This window comes from Monodon monoceros, unplaced genomic scaffold (assembly GCF_005190385.1).
Source record: "Monodon monoceros isolate NGI ecotype Baffin Bay Population unplaced genomic scaffold, NGI_Narwhal_1 Super_Scaffold_7, whole genome shotgun sequence".
NCBI classification, from domain to species: domain Eukaryota; kingdom Metazoa; phylum Chordata; class Mammalia; order Artiodactyla; family Monodontidae; genus Monodon; species Monodon monoceros.
This window is the reverse complement of record NW_021703784.1, coordinates 15,257,144-15,275,327: the sequence shown is the minus strand read 5'-3', so window position 1 is coordinate 15,275,327 and position 18,184 is coordinate 15,257,144. Positions and strand designations below refer to the sequence as shown.

Sequence of the window (18,184 nt, the reverse complement as noted above, 5' to 3'; positions counted from 1 at the left end):
GAGAGTATGCCAGGTGGTAAGAATGCAGAGCAGGCTCCAACAAGACCCAGTGCCCATAAATCATGAGAGGAATGCCAGGGTTGCTTCGAAGGACGTTCCCTGGGGCCTCCCACTGAAACACAAGCCCAGAAATTCCTCTCTAATGAACTACAGAGACAAGGGGAAAATTTAGTCCCTTCCTGGGGAAAGCTGGACATAACAAGAAGTAAGGAGAGTGTCAGGAAGCTATTTGCTTTGGAACCTCTAAAACTTCAGTGCTGCTGACATGAAGGGGGTAGAAAGTTTAACACCCGGGTCCTCCTGCAATAGCGGTCTCTGTCACCCACGCCTCTCCAGAGATGCCTGCCATCTCTTCCAGTACCTGCTGCAACTGTTTGATGCTGCTGTTGTTGCCCATTTTTTCCAGGTGAGCTTTGAAGGCCTGGATGCTGGCAGCCCCATCAGAGAACCGGCGCACAGGGGAGAAACGCTCCGTAGGGAGGTGCAGGGTGTTGGAGTCCTTGTAGGTAGAGCTGAATACATGGGAAGAGAAGGTTAGGGGCTAGGACTCAGGGGTTTTGACCAACTGCTCCAGATGAACACAAAGCCTGCTGGCTGCACGTGCAGCCCTGCACATTATGCCACTTCCATGTCGTCTCCAGAGGCCAGTCACTTCCCTAGCCTGCTTCCCTTTAGAGGCATCCAAGTGACCATCGTCCATGTCCACTTACCTTGAGTTGGCTTAACATCCAAGCCCGGTAAGGTCCTGGGATCAAATACATCCGGTTCTTACAAATACACTGGGTCAGAGAGAAGAGCTTCACAGTATCCCTCAGGCCCAGCTGTATAGGAACTCTTGCTTTTATAATCATGTCTCTATCTAGTGCCTTTAGAAACCTAGAGCAAACCTACCCGTCTGACCCGAAGTTTTCCCTGAGCAGCGTTCTCCGTATGACGGACCAGAGGGAGACTACAGTCAACTGTGGGGTCAAAGGTCTGGCCTGGAATTCACAGGTTTTGTGCTAGAAAACGGAGGGTGCAGGTTGAAGTGGGGAAAATGGGGACTTGTGATCCCCAGATGGAGACAGCCCATTCTTAAGGAACGTGGGCCTCAAGATCCTGCACGTACCTGGTCAACGCAAATAAGGTTACCTGCCGTGAAAGTTAACTTCTCAGAGCAGTGGCACCCTCCCAACCTGCTAATGAAAGAGGAATCATGTGGATAACCTTCAAAATGACCCACTGCTCAATCAGAACACAGCCAGTGTCTTACGGAAAGCAAGAACAAGCTATCGATAAGGAATGCCTAAGACAGCATCAGAGTTAGAAGCTACCACCTGTACTTGTTACCTAATCAGAAAGAGATGTTTACGGGTTGAGGTAAGCAGATAAAAGGCTGCCAAGGCAGCATTCCAGCAGCTGATGGAAAGGATCAGGATTTCACGTCGAGGGCAGAGGTGACATCACACTGAGCCATGGGTGAAATGATGTACCACCTTGCCAGTCACTCATTCTGGACTGAAGCAGAACCAAGGCTAAGGAAGAGGGTTAACAAGCGAGTTCAAACGTGGCAGACAGGGAGGGACTAGGAGGGTCTGGTGACTGTGCAGAGGGGTCAAGAGGGTTCTGGCAGCAGGTGAAAGCCCTTTACCCTCTCTTCTCTAACGATGGCTCCTGTTCCAGACTCTACCTGAAGCTGAACAGGAGGGAGCTGATGAAACGAACACGAACATGTATCTGGCTCAGCAACACAAAAGACAAATGGTTTTGGCAGACACACTCCAGAAACAGTGATCGTGAGAGCCGCTCTCAGGAGTATTTCCTCAATACTTCTTATTTCTGCTTCTACTTCAGGTGTTTGGAGTCAAAGCAAGCAAATACTATTGTCTCCTAAAATTTGATTCTTACACTTGCAATATATTCTGATAATGGACACATTTCTGATTCATTCAGAAAGTCATGTTCTTCAAGGAGTTAATATGGTCTGTCTGCACAAAACACATTCTCTCCCCTCAGAGCAATACTCCTAGGTCCGGGTATTTCATGGCTTTTCCAGAAGATCAGGTTGTGAACAGACTGACACCCCCGGCAGCCCAGCACAGCGGATTGAGTGGAACAGTTCTGACACAGCTGCTCATTTTGGAAGCACTGATAGCATCAACTGTGTTTTATTTGTATTAGCAGCAATCATGTTCAAACTCAGGACAGCCTCATGTTAGGCTGATATTCCCACTACACTCTTCACACAGGGACTTGGCACCCCACCTAGATAAAATCCATCTGTGTCAGTTGTTTTTGTTGTTGTTAATTACACTTAAATTTTTTTTTTTAATTTTAACTTACACACTTCCCACATTGAGAAGGTCAGTCAGACCCATCTTCTGTCTCCGTGTTGGACTTCATCTATGATACCCCAGAAGAATAGATAATATGTGCTGTTCTTGAGTCATTTCCTCCAGCAAATGAAAGGAATTCAGTAATCTATTCAGGCTACCCATTTTCAGTGTTTTATAGCCTGGGAAAGTTTCTCTTTTCCCCTGAAGGCTTACTTCAGCCTCTTGTGTTGCCATGTTTTTACAACCCCATCGAGACACGCTGAGGTTGCATAAATGCCCCACCGTACACAATCTGTCACTCATAAAACATTCATTCCAATTCAAACTGGCTTGACCATAGGAAACCCTCTACCAGGAGTGTTCACACAAAAACAGGCAGCAGACAGATTTCCAGCAGGCAAGGCCTTGACAATGACTAGGCAGGGTGGAGACCACACAAATGGAGCCGTGGGCCAATGTGGTCTTTCTTTAGTAACAGGTGTAAACAGGATATCAGGTCTGATAAAGGCAGACTAGGGAGATGCGCTGAGCTTCATGCTTCCCCCATAAGAACACATCCTGAGGAGCACCTGAATCAAACAACGATTAAACCCAAAGGCCTGAAACTAAACAACAGACCCTGACATAGGATGAAAAATTAAGTGTGGGGCTATAAAGGAGGGGAAGATAGAAACAGGGAGAAACAAAGTAATAAAGGGTCTATTAGGTAACAGTGTAGAGCTCAGTTACTGAGAAATCACAGAAAATGTTTGGAGTGGAAAATGCAGCTAATAATCACTCGAAGTACTCTCGATGCAGTATTGGAACAGTGTAGGCCCTGAGAGATTCTCCTTAGAAAAATACTGTCTTTCTGTGCCATCAGAGTTTTATTTGAGAAATGTCATTTCTACTAATAAAGCATGTTCACTGCATTATTCATGGTCATTTATAAAAGCTTATCTTCCTCCTTTCTAAGTTCCAACGTGGCACTGATGAAGTCTCAGTCTGCTCAGAGGTCACCTGTCCCTGCTGATTACCTCTGATGCTCAGTGGGTAACTAGACACAATAAAAGCACTGTGTCAAGACTGCCAGTGCGAGCCTGTTGCAAGATTGAATAACAACACATTTATAAACTTAATCTCCTTGGAATCTGCTTTCCAACCTTCCCAAGTAAGACTGCTTTTCGCTGTCCTCCCAAAAAGATTGAAAGAAAATAAGCTCTAGCAACTGGTGGTGGCTTTCAAAGTGTGGCCTTTGAGCTTGGGGACAGCTTCAGGATGGACTAAAGGTTAAGATTTTCAGTCATTGAGGTGTTCCCAGAAGATAACCATCTTCTTAAGCCAGCACAGTGCCATTCCCCTCTGTTCCAAGGCTTACTTGAACTCAATTTTGTGACGTTTTCTTGGCAAGAAAGGTTACACTTGTTTTTATTTCTTTAAGACAATGAATTATAAATGTATCAGAGACCTACTGAAAGATCTTGCCATCAGAATATTGCAAGGATGACTTTTCAAGCACAACACTCAAGAGGATGCAGTATCTCTGCTCTACCGCTCACAAAGGAATGTATCTTCCCCCATACCTAAGCTCCTTGTTCAGCGGTCACGTGATAAGAAGTGCTCATTCTTTTGATGGCGATGGGTTATTAAAGGTCAAGCCTACTGATGTGGCTACAAATCCTTCTATTTCCAGTTGGCCTTCTAAGAGCTTCACCCACTTTCAGGTTTCAAGTTCAGTTTCATCTATAAGTCAACATCTAGAATCACGAGAATCACCTGCAGGCACTAAACATGCCTACGAGGTAATGGGAAAGAAGCATCTCATATTGCCCTGGGCACTGCTTAGTTAAGGAGTTGAGAAGATGTAAGTTCAGGATGCTATTTAAAGCCACGATGCTAGTCGCCATGTCCGTAAGACTAGCCAGAAGGGTGCCTGTCCAATGAGCCTCAAGGAGCTCCCACAGCTCATGTGGCTACTCACCGATGCTGATCAGGTACCAGGTGAGGGGGCCAGACCCGGGAACGGAAAGGCTGCTGTCCTAGCTGCCGCTGTAGGTCCGGTGGGATCTCAGCTGTAGGGTTGGTCATGGCCAGTGTATGTCTTTTGGACCTATTTGCCAAGTACCTGCAACAAGCAGGAGCACATTTCACAGTAAAAAAGACAGACAGGAATATTCCTCAGCAAGAAGCATTAGAAGTTAATCCAAAGCACTCAGAATGAAACAGTGCCAGAGCTCAAAAAGGGCTTGATGGCCAACAGATCCCTGACTGGATGAAAGTGAAACATGTTCCAAAAGGCCAACAAAAGTTGGCTTACCACTGAAGTGGCTGAATTTTGGACCTAAGAGTAGCCATTAAGAGAAGAGAGAAAACAGATGTAGCTCACAAAGTGGGATCAATTTCCCTTACTTCATTCCATTCAGGAAAAGAATTTATTTTCTACTTGTTAGTTTCATTCCTCTTTCCTCTCCAAATTTCTAAACTACAAGTCAGAGGAAATGAGCCCTAAGGATTGTTCCTAGAGATGAGCCAAGAGAGATATTCAGAAGGGCTTCGCATGTGTCTCTTGACGCCACTGGCCCCGAGGGTTGGAGACTGACCTCGCTGCAAGTCACAGAAAACAGATCTTTCCATGTGGGGCTAAGCGAGTTCCAACGCACCACCCCTTCCCTCATGCCCCATGACTGTAACTCCATCATCAGAGAAGAAAAACTGATGTTGTCCCCAGGGAACCAACATTCTCTAAAGGATGAAGAAATGAAACCACATGAAATGTTTAGAATTGTTTTTTAGGGGAAAAAAAGGCAAGGCAAGAAAACAGAAGTTTCAAAAGCTGAAGAGTGGACAAGCTGATGACTTTTCTTCTGAAGATCTTTCAGATCCACCACTAATACCATTAATAAGGTATCAGTCCCCCTTGGTCTGACTGATGACTCCCTCCACCGCTGATGCTCTTATTGGGCATGAATAAAAGAAGCATTATTCCTTCCATTACCTCAAAACGGATGGGCACTTTACCCTTTAAATGTTGGTCTAAGGAAGAAAGAAGGAGCTGAAGGAAGTAAAGTGCAAGACAAAGAAGATAAAATGAAATACTGCTGTCTAATTAAAGTAGGAAGGCAGTAAGTTTCCTAATTTCTCTTCATGACACCAGCAGCACCCACGTACAACTTTACACACCCTGTGATTGGCAAACTATAGAAACCAGAGCATCAAGAGAAAAACAAAGTCAACACGATTCCTCTATCGGCTATGCTGTAGAAGGAGCTGGCCCACCAGCCAACACCCCTGTTCTTCACTGTTCTTCCCACATGGGACCAGACTCTTTTTGAACAGCAGCTCTCACACAAAGCTACTGGGGGTAGAGAAAGAATACTGGCCAGCAACCGTCCGGGTCTTATAAAGTGGTCTTGTTTCATTCTTAACTACTTTGCCCATTCCAGCTAAAAACAGTTAACAGACTAGAGAGTAATTAGCGGTATGCAGACTTGCCAGAGGGTAAGCCATTAGTGGTTTAATATCCATTTGATAAAAACACCCGAAGTTTCCCCAAGAGCCCATGAAAACCATTTTATTTCAACTTCCCTCAAGGGAAAAAAACATATAATCTTGAAGAACACCTGTATTTCTGGGAAAATACATGCTGGATTCTGGTCAAACCCCCCTCCCCGGAAAATAAGAAAGTCAGCTCTCAAAAGGGGGCGTGCACGGAGCTGAGGACCATGGCTAATGGAACTGAGGCCAAATGAACAGTACACATGCCTGATGGTCACTGCCGTTTTCTGTGAATTAGGCATCTCTGCAAACAATGGATATTTGCATCTGTCCCTGGCCCGAATCCCATATTCTTTTTTCAACATCTCTTTGTTGATACAAGGGGATGGAAGAAACACACAGCAAACAGTACAAGAGGTATTCATTCTCCTGGAAAGGAAGAGTCCATGCCAGCGGTCCATGGCCAGACTAGCTAGGATCACTGTCATCCCAAATCTCCAATTCCTTTTCAGTAACAGTTCTTGGCAGGTAGGAGCAGGCTTTGTGCCTTGTGAATACTATCAGAGTTGCAATATGAAGGCAGGGGGCAAGGAAGGAAGGAGGGAGGAGAGAAAAAGTTCTTATGGTTATTGCTGTCACTTAGGGGACTTCCAATGGTGCTTACAGAAATGAAATTTTCTGGGTAGTCTTCTGTTACTTCCATGTGGGGAGGAACATGCCATCTGGCTTGAGCAAAGAGACCACACAAATGTTGAAGCTGCACTGTACCACCTCCTTGGGCAGAGGTGACCTTTCGTTGGTTGCAGGGGGAGCCTGCCCAAGGACGTTCTGCAAGCACTGCCAGATGCCACATTACCTCTGCACAGCTTCCTGATCTGGCTCCCCATCCGAGCTCTCCTCGTCCACAGGGGTAACTGCTGGCACTGCCTGAAGAGAGACAGGAAGGAAAAGCTCAAGGTGGCGCTTCTTCTGCAGTAGCTCTTATTCTAGACACTGGGCTTGGGGCAGGCCTCTCTGTCACTTTTTTTTAATCTGCAAAGCTTTTCTAGGATCCCTGGGTTATACAGAACTTTCATATACCTTTCCATTGTTCCATTTTTACCTCGCTCGGTTGATTTTAATTTCAATTTCTTCCTCTGATTCATCTTCCTTCGTTCATTTATTCATCCAACAAATAGCTGAATGCCCACTATGTTCCAGGACAAAATGTGAATTAATAAAGTTCTTGCCCTTGTTTTACAGTCTAGTGGAGGATAGAGATAGGCAAACGGACAAGTACAAAACAGCAGGACCCAGTCATGGGCGCTTGGGAATTGAGGAAGGTATTCTGGAGGACACGGCCCCAAACCTGCGACCTGAAGGATGAGCAGGAGTTAGCCCAGCAAAGAGGGGAAGGGGTCGCAAGCGTCTGAGGTTTCCAGGCCAAGAGAAAAGAGAAGGCCTGCGGGTGTCTGAGGACCTGAAAATGTAGGAGAAGCTTGTTTACCTGGAATGTCCAGGAACTGACCTGTTGTTTCATATTAATGTTATTTCCAGACTTTAGATATCCTTTACTCCAGAAAAGCATACTGGTTTTTTAAAAGCACACTTTAGTACATAACATAAAGTTGTGTAATTACAATTCAATGCTTTAAAATCGCCGTTACGCACCAAAACATGTAAGTGAAATGAGGACCGCCACAATGCATGCATTACTGTGACTCTTCCCGTCTGCTTGTGGACTGGAATGCTGTATATCCTGGATAGCTACTCACAGCCTGTGGCTCACATAATCACCATGCCTCAGACACCAGAGCAAAAATCATACCTCAGTTATTACAAAAGAGCATTTTTTTAACGGACAATAATTATAAAACAAAACAAACTTTTGGAATAGTTCCATTGTCTGTATGCTCCTAGGGTTTCCAGATCCCTTACTACAGTTCTACAAGGCTGGAGTGAACAGGGTTAGGCAGGAAGTGGCTACAGACGAGGCAGGAGAGGAACACTGTGGCCAGTTATAAGTGGCCTTGAATACCACATTAAGAAGTTTATTTTGAGAAAAGGCAGTGGTGAATCACTAAAGATTTTAAGCAGGGACATGATGTTACAAGATTCATATTTTAGAAAGCTGGCTTGCTTTAGCTGCAGCATGAAAATGGGTGGTGATGAGGATTAGAAGACAAGCCGGAACAAGGAAGCCGGTTAGGAGGCCACTGTGCTAATCCAAGCAAAGGAGGACAGTGGCTTGAGTTAGAGAAAGGGCAGTGGAGATGGAAAGAAGTAAGATACTTACTTCACAGGCCCTGGGTAACTGATTTGACATGGGGAATAAGGGAGAGGGAAGAAGTAAAGATAATACCCACATTCCTAGCTTGTCTAACCAGGAGAGTGGCGGTACCATGCACTGTTACCCAGCAGGAGAAACAGGTTTCACACAGTCAGGATAAGTTCATTTGAGGACACGTTGAATTAAAATGGTAAGTACTTGTTGAATAACCAACTAAATTCGTGCAGTCGGTAGTCATGTATACAGAAGTATAGAACTCAGAAGAGCATTCTGGGCTGGAGAATCACTGAGTAACTGAAATTAGAGAAGTGGACAAGATCACTCAGAGAGAGCATGTAAAATGAGATGGAAACAGGGCCTCAGATAAAACTCTGGGTTTCACCTACTTCAAGAAAAAAGAAGAAAGGGAGCCTGAAAAGGAGGCAGGTGCAAAACAAAAAACAAGGAGAATGGGGTAAAAGAAGACAATATTTCAAGGAGAAAAATGGTCAGCAGTGACTAATACGGTTGGGAGGTCCAAAAAGATAAAGATTAAAAATGTCCAGTGGACTTACCAACAAAAGCTTGTTAGCGACCTTGGCAAAAACAGTTACAACGGACAGAGTAAGTCACCGCAGCTCCCATAAAGCTGTCCCTGATCCTTCATAACCTACATTGAACTTGCCCTTCTCTGAGTGCCTCTGCCACCTACAAGTCCATGGTCTTCACTCTGGTACTTAATCACATATGGCCCTTTACTGTTATTCCAAAACTTCACATATGTGGATCTTACTGTCCCATATTATAAGCTCAGTGAGGCCAGGAACCGTGAATATAAATTCTTTCCTTTTCCCGACAGCAGTGTTTCTGAAAGTGTGGCCCGTGGACCCGTGCCAGTCCACAGACTGTTTCGTTACCAATCCAAAATAAGGTGGGTAAAGAAATAGAGAGTGAGATTTACAAACCTTTACAGCAACTTAACGGAGTAATTTTTTTCTGTTGAATCAAATAAAATTTAGCCTTGCAGTTCTTATATTTAAAAAGTTTTACTTCTCTAATAATTCACTTTCATTTTATTTTACAAAGGTATTTATCCCTGATGGATGGATTGAAGGGGAAAAAAGGTCCTCAACTAGAGATACATTAAGAAGCACTGCCCTAAAGCACCCAGTAAGGGCTATGGATATAATTAGCACCCAATCTTAAGGTGGCATGAGACTAAATGAATGAATAAATGAATGAAGGAATGAATGAATGAATTTACCTATGACAGAAAAATAATCAGAAATAAACAGAACCCAGCGGAAGAAGAGAATCTTTGAATGTGACCATCATATATAAAAAAATTGGGATTGAAAGATACCAGCTGTCAGGTTTGAGCTTGTGAAAGCCAAATAATCAAGTGATTCAGGTTGTACCAAAAGTGTGAGGTAGTGTTAATCAAAGGAGGAAGGGTTGGTGAGAATGTAATTTTGGAAACCAGTCTAAAAAGCAATTAAGTCCAGAGAAAACTGTTAGCTTCCGCTGCCCTCTGGCAGGGAAACGTTACCTGCAGGAAGGCCAGGTCTGAGGCTAATGCTCCCCCCTGCCCACCCGCCCTCGAAGCGCAGGGCTGCAGCTGCCCTTTATGCAAGTATCTATAAGTAGCCCCCTGAGGATGAGGCCTCCAGAAGCAGGCTGCAGTGTGGAAATTATTTGGTTAAGTGAAGAAGTTAACCAAAAATTAACTCTGGAAAATTCTACCAGCCTGAAGAAAATGGGAATGACACTGAGCATCGTACATTGAGGGAAAGAAGAAATTCAGACATTCAGGTTGGAGGAGACTCTGGGTTCTACAACCTCTTTATCAAAGCCTCTGAGAAAGCAAGTTGGGCTCCGTGCTGCAACTCACTGGTGTCATGGTGACAAGAGGGGAGGGTCCCCGTGGCCGCTTCAGCAGCTGCTGGGCATGCAGTTGGATGTTGGCGCCTCCATCTGATGCCCTCCGGCCAAGGGGGCCCATTCCGTTCAGCAGCTGCAGGGTGGGCGGCTGTAACAGGGACTGCTCCTGTCAGGAGTAGAATGGGAAGGGACAGATTGGTGAGGTGGGGGGAAAGGAGGAGAGAAAACAGCGGCACTCTAATCTACTGAAACTAAGGGATCCTACGATGATGACGTAGACTAGAGAAATCTTCCCTCTCACCCGAGCTGCTTTGCAAGAGAAATCATCCTTCCCTATAAGGACACCCTTAAATCCTGGGGACAGTCCCTTAAAGTCTCTCAAAGGAAGCTCAGATGTGCATCTTTAGGGGCCAGCCCTCTCCCATTTCCGGGTACCTTGTACTCCAGCTGCCCAGCTGGCTGCAGATTTTGCATGGGCAACAGGTTGTGCATGAAGTTCATGTTAGGGGCCACCTGCAGGAACGGAGCCTGTGGGTTGACTCCAGGAAAGCCAGGCAGCAGCTTCTGTAGATCTTCCATAACCTCCGTGCTGATGGGAAACAGGATGACACAGAAGTTCAGTTGCAATTCTCACTCACAACCTATATCCCCAAAGTGATGAAACTGCTAAGTTCAGCACAATTTATTTTGTTTTATTTTTCTACTTTCCTCCTAAATTTGTATTTCCCTCCATGATCCCAGAGCGAGTGGAGGTGTGTAGAGCCTAGCGTGCGGAACCTGGCGCGCTGCCATTTTACTATCTGGGCCTGGGGATCGCCATTCTTCACGGACCACTCATGTAAAACCAACAGCTCTGAGCCAAGAGGGAACGCTGGCCCCAGTCCAGTTCAGGTTTCCAAGGCCTGGAGGTGAATGGCAAGTTTCTGGAGGAGGACACAGGCCATCCACTAAAACAATGGCTGCCCGAAGTGGCAACTGATTCACCAGGGAAAGAATGCAATCGGTGCCGTCAGTGCTGATGGGCAGATAAGCGTGGATCTGTCGAGCCCCAACGGTGGGGTTTACCGCACACTTTAAAATAAGAGCTCTTTCCACTAACAGCGCGACACGGGACTCCACCCCTTTGCAGCTGACGCGGTCTCTGGAGCCAGAATGTACCCCTATTGCCTGTTTGATCGTAGGCTGAGAATGAGAAACGTGAAGCAAGCAAACCAGCAGGCAGGGGAGGCTTTTCTGGAAATTGAGAACTCAGAGAAAAAAGAACCCTAGCTTTGCCCCTAGCTGAGCTCTCAAGAGAGCCCTGGCCACACCCTTTTCTTCCCTCCTCTGTACAAGAAATAGCCAGAGAAGAGGGGTGGCTGCTTCGGTCGTGAGAATCTCCAAGTGCAGAACAAAACCGGGAGAGCTGGTCTTCAGTCCACTTCCCCAGCGTGAGGGCAGCAGGGGACACACTGAAGGACTGTTATGGGGAAACACTTGGGGAAACTGGTACTTACTTGGCGTGTTTTTGGATTTTTGTCTACTTAATTTTTAACATATACAAATTATATCATACTGTTTGTCCTCACTTCTTAGATGAGTCTTGCATTAGAGTATATGGCAAACAACATCTCTAAAGGCTGTCAAACTCGGATGAATTTTCAGGGGTACCTTTACGTGGCTTAGATCAGAAGACCTTAATCTTTGTGGGAAAAGACATGCTATGCTCTTCACCAAAGTACTGTGATTACCTGCCACGATGGTGGCTTTCAGCCCACCATCCACGAGGGACAGCTCTGTGACTTTTAGTCAAATCCAGTCTCATCTACCAGGGACCCTGAACTGAGTTAAAAACATGTCTTGGCCACTGGATTAGATCTCATCTGGGAGATACAGTGAAGTAGGGAAAATGTGCCATGGTAGGAACTCAAAGTCAGTGGGAATTCTCTGCCCGGGTGTTAATCGGGCAGATACTCACCGTGGGTCGGCCACGCCCACTGTGTGCCTCCTCATCGACAAATAGCGGACCAGCGCTTCAGGGGAAGGCTCTTCACCCTCATCACTGTCCAGGTTCACCGTCCCATCCGGCTGAGGAGGAGAGAAACACAATCAAATTAGAAATAAGAAGTAAGGAAAGGCAGCAAGGCTATGGGCAAGAAAGCAGTTTCAGCTGACAGCTATCAGAGGATGCTACTTGCCTCCACAATTTGATTCTCTGGGTTGATGAGCTGCACCTGGGGAACGCTGATGTTCATAGTGGTACCAGCCTGCTCCGCCTGGAAAGCAGTACGCACACATACACACGTTCCTTCAGTACCAGAGGGAAATAATGATAGGCTTGCAAAGCATTCTTGAGTGCTAAACTCTATGTTTCTACCTCTGAGTCTCTGGTTCATCTGCCCTTAGAAGCTACCAGGAAGCCTTCTTTAGAGAGGACAGTCTCTCTCAATGATTTGCTGTTTCTTTAAAAAAAAAAAAATTCAACTATTGTTGTCCCTCCCAAGTACTGGGCTACTCTTCCATCCTCTCTGTCAAAGAAAGGTTCAGTTCTTTGCTTGACCTCTGACAAAGCAAGAGATGACAGCCGGGAGGGGACAGAGGTACGGAAGAATAGGAACTCTCGTGACCTAGAGTTAGTGAGCGATGGCTAACCAACCCCCCTCCATGTTACTTGTCCTGAATCTGGTCACTGGAGTTATTGCCCACCTGGATGTTGACTGGTGCTTGAAAGGCCATGGCTCGGGGCATGCTAGGAGGTAGTCCGACACGCAGAGTTTTGTGTCTCTTATGCCGATCACACAGCAGGCTGTAGATTGCACTATAGTGATCATAGGCATCTGATCTTAATGACTACCAAGAGAAAAGGGGAAAGAGCAAAAAGCCTGGGTGATATGGCATGTCAATGACCAAAACCCTTTTAATAGTAACATTAGAAGACCAAAGCGCCTTCTTTCCAAGGCCCAGAGACAGGGGCAGAGGAAGAAGAACGGGAGGAAAACAAAAAGATCCAGGTTCCCAGGAAGGAGGAATAATGGAAAAAGGCAGGACAGAGGGAGCAGAGCGACACCCCACCTTGTCCTCCACTCATTTACAGATACCTGTAGTGTCCGCTCTTTGTCCAGTCCCATGTCCTCCATGGCTAAGAGGACATCCTCATTTAGGGGGTCCATCTGTCTTTCTTCCTTCAGCTGCTGGCATTCAGCTATTAACTGTAACAAAAAAAGGCAAGCTATCTAACTCCCAATTAACCATGTCAAGATGGCATATCATATATAATGAACAAGCTGTTCCATGCTGCCTGGCTTGGGATATTTTTGGCCTCAGACAAAGCCTGAGCAAGAAAGCCCTGGGTTCTCAACTAGGAGCAGATAAGATCGTTAAGGCCACTATTTTCCTGAGCTCCTTGGGGTACCCGGGATGGCTACAGTGGTTCAAATAAAGGAATGCTACAGGAGCCACTGGACTGAGCACACTAAGAGGAGGGAAACAACCCCGTGGGAGGAGGCTGGGCTGCCCCAAGAGCCGGGAAGGGACTCTGATTTGGGGACAAGCAGCAGGGAACTGGTACCACTGTTCTCCAACAACTCAGCTGGTTTAAGATTCCTTCTTGCTGTCTTCACTTACTTGAGGATTACACAACAAGTCTGTACCCAGGCCCGCCTTTTCAGGTCCTGGCCTGATTACAATCTCATGCAGAAGAGACTGCAGTAGCCCTAAGAGGAGTTCCCTGGGGCGAGTGGTGCCCAGCTCACCCTGTCAAAGCTGGGATCAGCGTCCCCTAGCTTCATCCACTTGTGCTTGCAGATCTGCTCCATGGAGAGGCGCTTGTTGGGGTCTAACACCAGCATGTGGCGGATCAAGTGCTCACATTCTGCAACAGACACAGAGCCCGCGTCAAGGTCGGTGAGGGAAGCACCGCTGGGGCTGAGGAACTAGAGGCAAGGTGAGCAGGCGGCTTTTCAAGCTCCTGACTTCTAATTTGTTTCTCTTGCTTTGTGATGCTTACCTATGTCCTTGCTTACTCCAGGAGAGACTGGGCAAAGGCAGAAAGAGGTGGAGGAGAGAGAAATTCAAGTCTGGTAGTCTGGTTACTTAATACCTTCACTAAAAGTCAGATCAGAAACAATCTGGGGATAATCCCTGGATTTCATTTATTTATATTATGTACGACCTCATTTAAGGCAATTAATGAAGAGTTTTGAATGTCCTTCTGAAGAGATTCAGTTATCTTACAAGGTCCTCAAAATAGTTCCTCCCTCCTCTATTCATTCCTATGTGCATAGTAAGGCTTTCAGCTTAGGGTCCAAAGCGCTCATCAAAACTCAAGGAATTAGATGTTCTGATGGTTCCAGGTGTGGGGAGAAAGGCACAGGCAAAGAAATGCCTCCCTACCACACGCTGGGTCTCTGCTGGCCTTAGTGATCATCTTCTCTGCGTTGTTTAAACATGCGCGGGTGCGTACAACTGGGCTCTGAGCTAAAGAGATTCAGATCAAGAGACATCTCTCTCGGGGAGCTCATGCTACAGAATATATTGCAAAAAGAGTGACGGTTTCGAAATCAAGACGCCTATATTCTGATTTCAAAACCACCCTCTTATTTCTAAGTTTTCTCGTCTGTAAATTGGGGGTTTTGAGGATGAAGGTGGTGGTGATGATGATAGAAACAGCAGTATTAAGATACTCTTCTGAGCACTTTACACAATTATTTTTATCTCATTCAATCCTCACAGCAATCCTAGGAGGAAGGAACTATCATTCTTATTTCGGAGATGGTAAAAATTAGGTGCAGGGAAGTCAAGAAGCTTGTCGAAGGCCACATAATAGGTCAGATTTCAAACCAGACAGTCTGACTCTTTGGTTGGTGCTCTGATCCACACCCTATCTCACCCAGAACCCACAGAACAAAGTCCAAAGTCCTTTGACCTCCCTGAGCTCCAGCACACGGGCCTTCTTTCTAGACTGTGTGCGTGCTTCACTCACCCCCTCCAACAGCATTTACACGCGCTGTTTTCCTCAGTCGGGGCGGCCGCTCCCGAACCCTCACTTGGCTGGTTCCTTGTCATTTGGGAAAGGGCTTAAATGTCACTTTCTGAGAAGGATCTTCCCTGGCCGCCTCATCCTCCTCAAGTAGGCTTCCAGTCGCTCTCTATTACATCACACTGATTTTCTTCACACTAATGACTTCTTTGTGAAATCACCTTGTTTACTGCTTATCGTCTAACTCCTCCCCCCGCCCAGGTAAGGTCCACGTCTTTCTTATTGCTGTTTCCAGCACCAAACCTGCAATGCCAAAGATGATTATTACAGCTAACAGGAGCTGAACAAACAGCTGCTGAATACGTGAATATATGTATGTTTATTGAAACTCTAGTCAAACAAGATTGTATTTGTGGAAATGCTTTTTAAAACTATAAAATTCTCTATAAGATACAAAATTGTCTGTTTCTGTTTTACTCCAGCTGTCCTGAAAATAAAACTGGCCAGTGATAATAACAATAATAAATTAAAGAGAATTTAATAAGTTAAAAGACTTTTCATATACAAGGCACTGTGCTTACCAACTCTATTTCATTTAATCTTCACAACAACCCTATGTTAGATACTGTTTTCAGCCCCATTTATAAAAGAAGAAACAATTAACGTAACCAACCATTGCAACCTAAAGGGCCGAGCTAGGACTTGAGAGCTACGCTCTTGCACATTTTCACGTGGATACAAATCATTTGGTATGTTTTTCCAGAGTAAGTTCAACTCTGAAACCCCACAATTTCTGCACCATTTGGCAAACACCATTCTATATCACCATCGTGAAAGGAATACAAAGAGTAATTAAGACAAATTACTCTTAATTTTTAATTTATTCTAACTTTAAACGAAAATACAACAAAGCAATATATCCCTATATCAAACTGATATTACAGGAATCATCAATTTGTTCTTGCTTTATGATCAAAAGTATATTCAAATGCAGTGTGGATCTCAAAGGCTGTAGTTCCTATATCCCTATAAAATAAACGCCATCTACAACATTAAGCTTTTATTAAAATTATGTCTCCAGAGTAGCAAGGCTATACGCCACAACTGTAGTCTCTATGTAGATGATAAATATCGCTGCCACACATCTTTACGGTCTGCAATCACTTGAGAGGAGAAAAGTGTTCTTGATTTAGAAAGTTACTAAAACTGAAGACTCCCGTGTAGGGAGAGCGCCTGGGCCTGATTCCAAAACTGGGAAATTATTGTTAGGCCCTCTAGATGGCACTCTACTGTTTTCTTTTGGTTTCCATATAGCATCTAGCGCATGAACGGTAGCCACATTAGTTCTGAGTCAGATGACCAAGGCAGAATGTTTAGCTACAGGCTCACTTTAAAACAGAATTCTCAAGGCATTTTATTAAAAACAACAACAACAAAAATTAACACCACTGTAATAAGTCCTGATTAGAAGGTGTATCTAGTTCAATATCAGGATCTTGAAACCTCTATTAAGTCATCCGTAGCCATTATTTGGTTTCAGATGCCTTGAAAAATCTCCAGAAAAATACGAACAAGAATTTATACACAAAAATGTGCGTGTATTTTTAGTCTATTCAAGGAGCCCCCAGAGCCTGTCACAGATCCCGCAGGCGTCTACAGGTCCCAGGCTGAGAACGCCTTGTTGCGGTGGCAACACCTAACGGATACAAGCTCTTATCTGTGTGCCCTATATAACATCCAGCGCCCAAAGGAGCAGAAATCTAACACTTTTCATATGTTGCACAGATGGTAAAGTATGACAAAATGTGGAAAGCCAGGGTATTATTATCAACTCATGTTTCCTAAGTGTCACATATAGCTCAGGAAATTATATTCAAACTAGACTGGAAAGTACCATTCTACATAAAACATGGAAATAAATGCTTTCAAACCTAATAACACAATTAACCACTGGACAGTCAATTGAAATGACTGGAAAGAAAATGGGGCCTCAGATCAAAGAGTACAAAACATCATCAACTTTCCCAAATGCCAAAGAGAACTCTATTTTAATGTCAAAAATGTCCCCATCGCTTGTTCCCTCTCAAAGGGCAGACCTTTGCTACTGAACAGAACTGAAGCACTTGGGGCAGTGCAGGAACCCTCGGCTCTGCGTGTTCGCAAGCGCCAAGTGGCCTCTGCAGTGAAAATCGCTGTGGCCCCGCGAAACCTGATGCCACCAGTACCACCAGTGACTAGAGGATGCCCAGCTCAGACCCTGCCCCGCGGCGCTGACAGCATTTGCATGACTCTGTGGAGAGAGGGCTGCCGTATGGGCAGGGTCCTGAAACGGGAATTAAGTTCAGACTGCCATCTCAAGTTGTAATTCCATCTGAGGCGGGGTCTTTAACACCTTTTTTTCTTTTTTGACCTTGATAATAAACAGCTTTCTCTAAGAGGCTGAAAGCATTCAGCCCGAAGGAGAAAATAATAAAGGATGAAGGGGAGTTAAAAACCAACTTCAAATTCACCCAAGATAGTTAACAGAAGCTCTGTCTCTAGTTTCCAAGATAGAAGAAATAAATAGAATAGCTTTCCTGACTAAAACTTTGAAAACATGTCCCCCGAAGACAGGGTAAAGGTCATGAGGCTGATTTATCTTGGAGAAGAGAAGGTGTAGGCAGGAAGGGGCACACTGGGTGTTCTTCAAGTTATCTGAAAGATATTTATACAGCAGACAATGTGCATTTATATTTTGCTGCTCCAGGGCCCTGAATTTGGAATAATTATAAGTAACAAGTTCAATTTAGGAGAAATCTTTCTAATTATTAGAGTTGATTCAAAGTACTTGATCAAGGTCCTAGGGATCTAAGGAGGGCCCCTTAGGGAAGTGAGGGGGGCAGTCAAGTAGGCAGGGCCATACCTGGAGCACAACTAATTTTATTTATTTTATACATTAGTATTCTTAGTAAGGTTTTATTTAAAAAATTAAGTCCAGGGACTTCCCTGATGGCACAGTGGTTAAGAATCTGCCTGCCAGGGGTGGTGGTATGATGAATTGGGTGATTGGGATTGACATGTATACACTGATGTGTATAAAACTGATGACTAATAAGAACTTGCTGTATAAAAAAATAAATTAAATAAAATTAAAAAAAAGAATCCACCTGCCAATGCAGGGGACACAGGTTCGAGCCCTCGTCCAGGAAGATCTCACATGCCGTGGAGCAACTAAGCCCGTGCACCACAAGTACTGAGCCTGCGCTCTAGAGCCTGCGCACCACAACCACTGAGCCTGCATGCCACAACTACTGAAGCCCGCACACCTAG

At 45.0% G+C, this 18,184-nt stretch overlaps 1 protein-coding gene across 4 annotated transcripts in view; it reads right to left on the bottom strand.

Annotated features, from left to right (window-relative positions):
• The window catches only part of SIK3 (SIK family kinase 3), a 290,388-nt gene that overhangs the window by 18,697 nt on the left and 253,507 nt on the right, over positions 1 to 18,184 (bottom strand). For all 4 annotated transcript variants that reach the window (XM_029207075.1, XM_029207076.1, XM_029207072.1 and 1 more), the window contains 10 exons: positions 13,650 to 13,768; positions 12,996 to 13,106; positions 12,604 to 12,747; positions 12,096 to 12,173; positions 11,876 to 11,985; positions 10,354 to 10,507; positions 9,929 to 10,084; positions 6,646 to 6,716; positions 4,276 to 4,419; positions 362 to 512 (listed from right to left, as the gene is read on the bottom strand). In XM_029207075.1, coding sequence (XP_029062908.1) covers positions 362 to 512; positions 4,276 to 4,419; positions 6,646 to 6,716; positions 9,929 to 10,084; positions 10,354 to 10,507; positions 11,876 to 11,985; positions 12,096 to 12,173; positions 12,604 to 12,747; positions 12,996 to 13,106; positions 13,650 to 13,768 — 1,238 coding nt within the window. The remainder of the gene's footprint in view (positions 1 to 361; positions 513 to 4,275; positions 4,420 to 6,645; positions 6,717 to 9,928; positions 10,085 to 10,353; positions 10,508 to 11,875; positions 11,986 to 12,095; positions 12,174 to 12,603; positions 12,748 to 12,995; positions 13,107 to 13,649; positions 13,769 to 18,184) is intronic.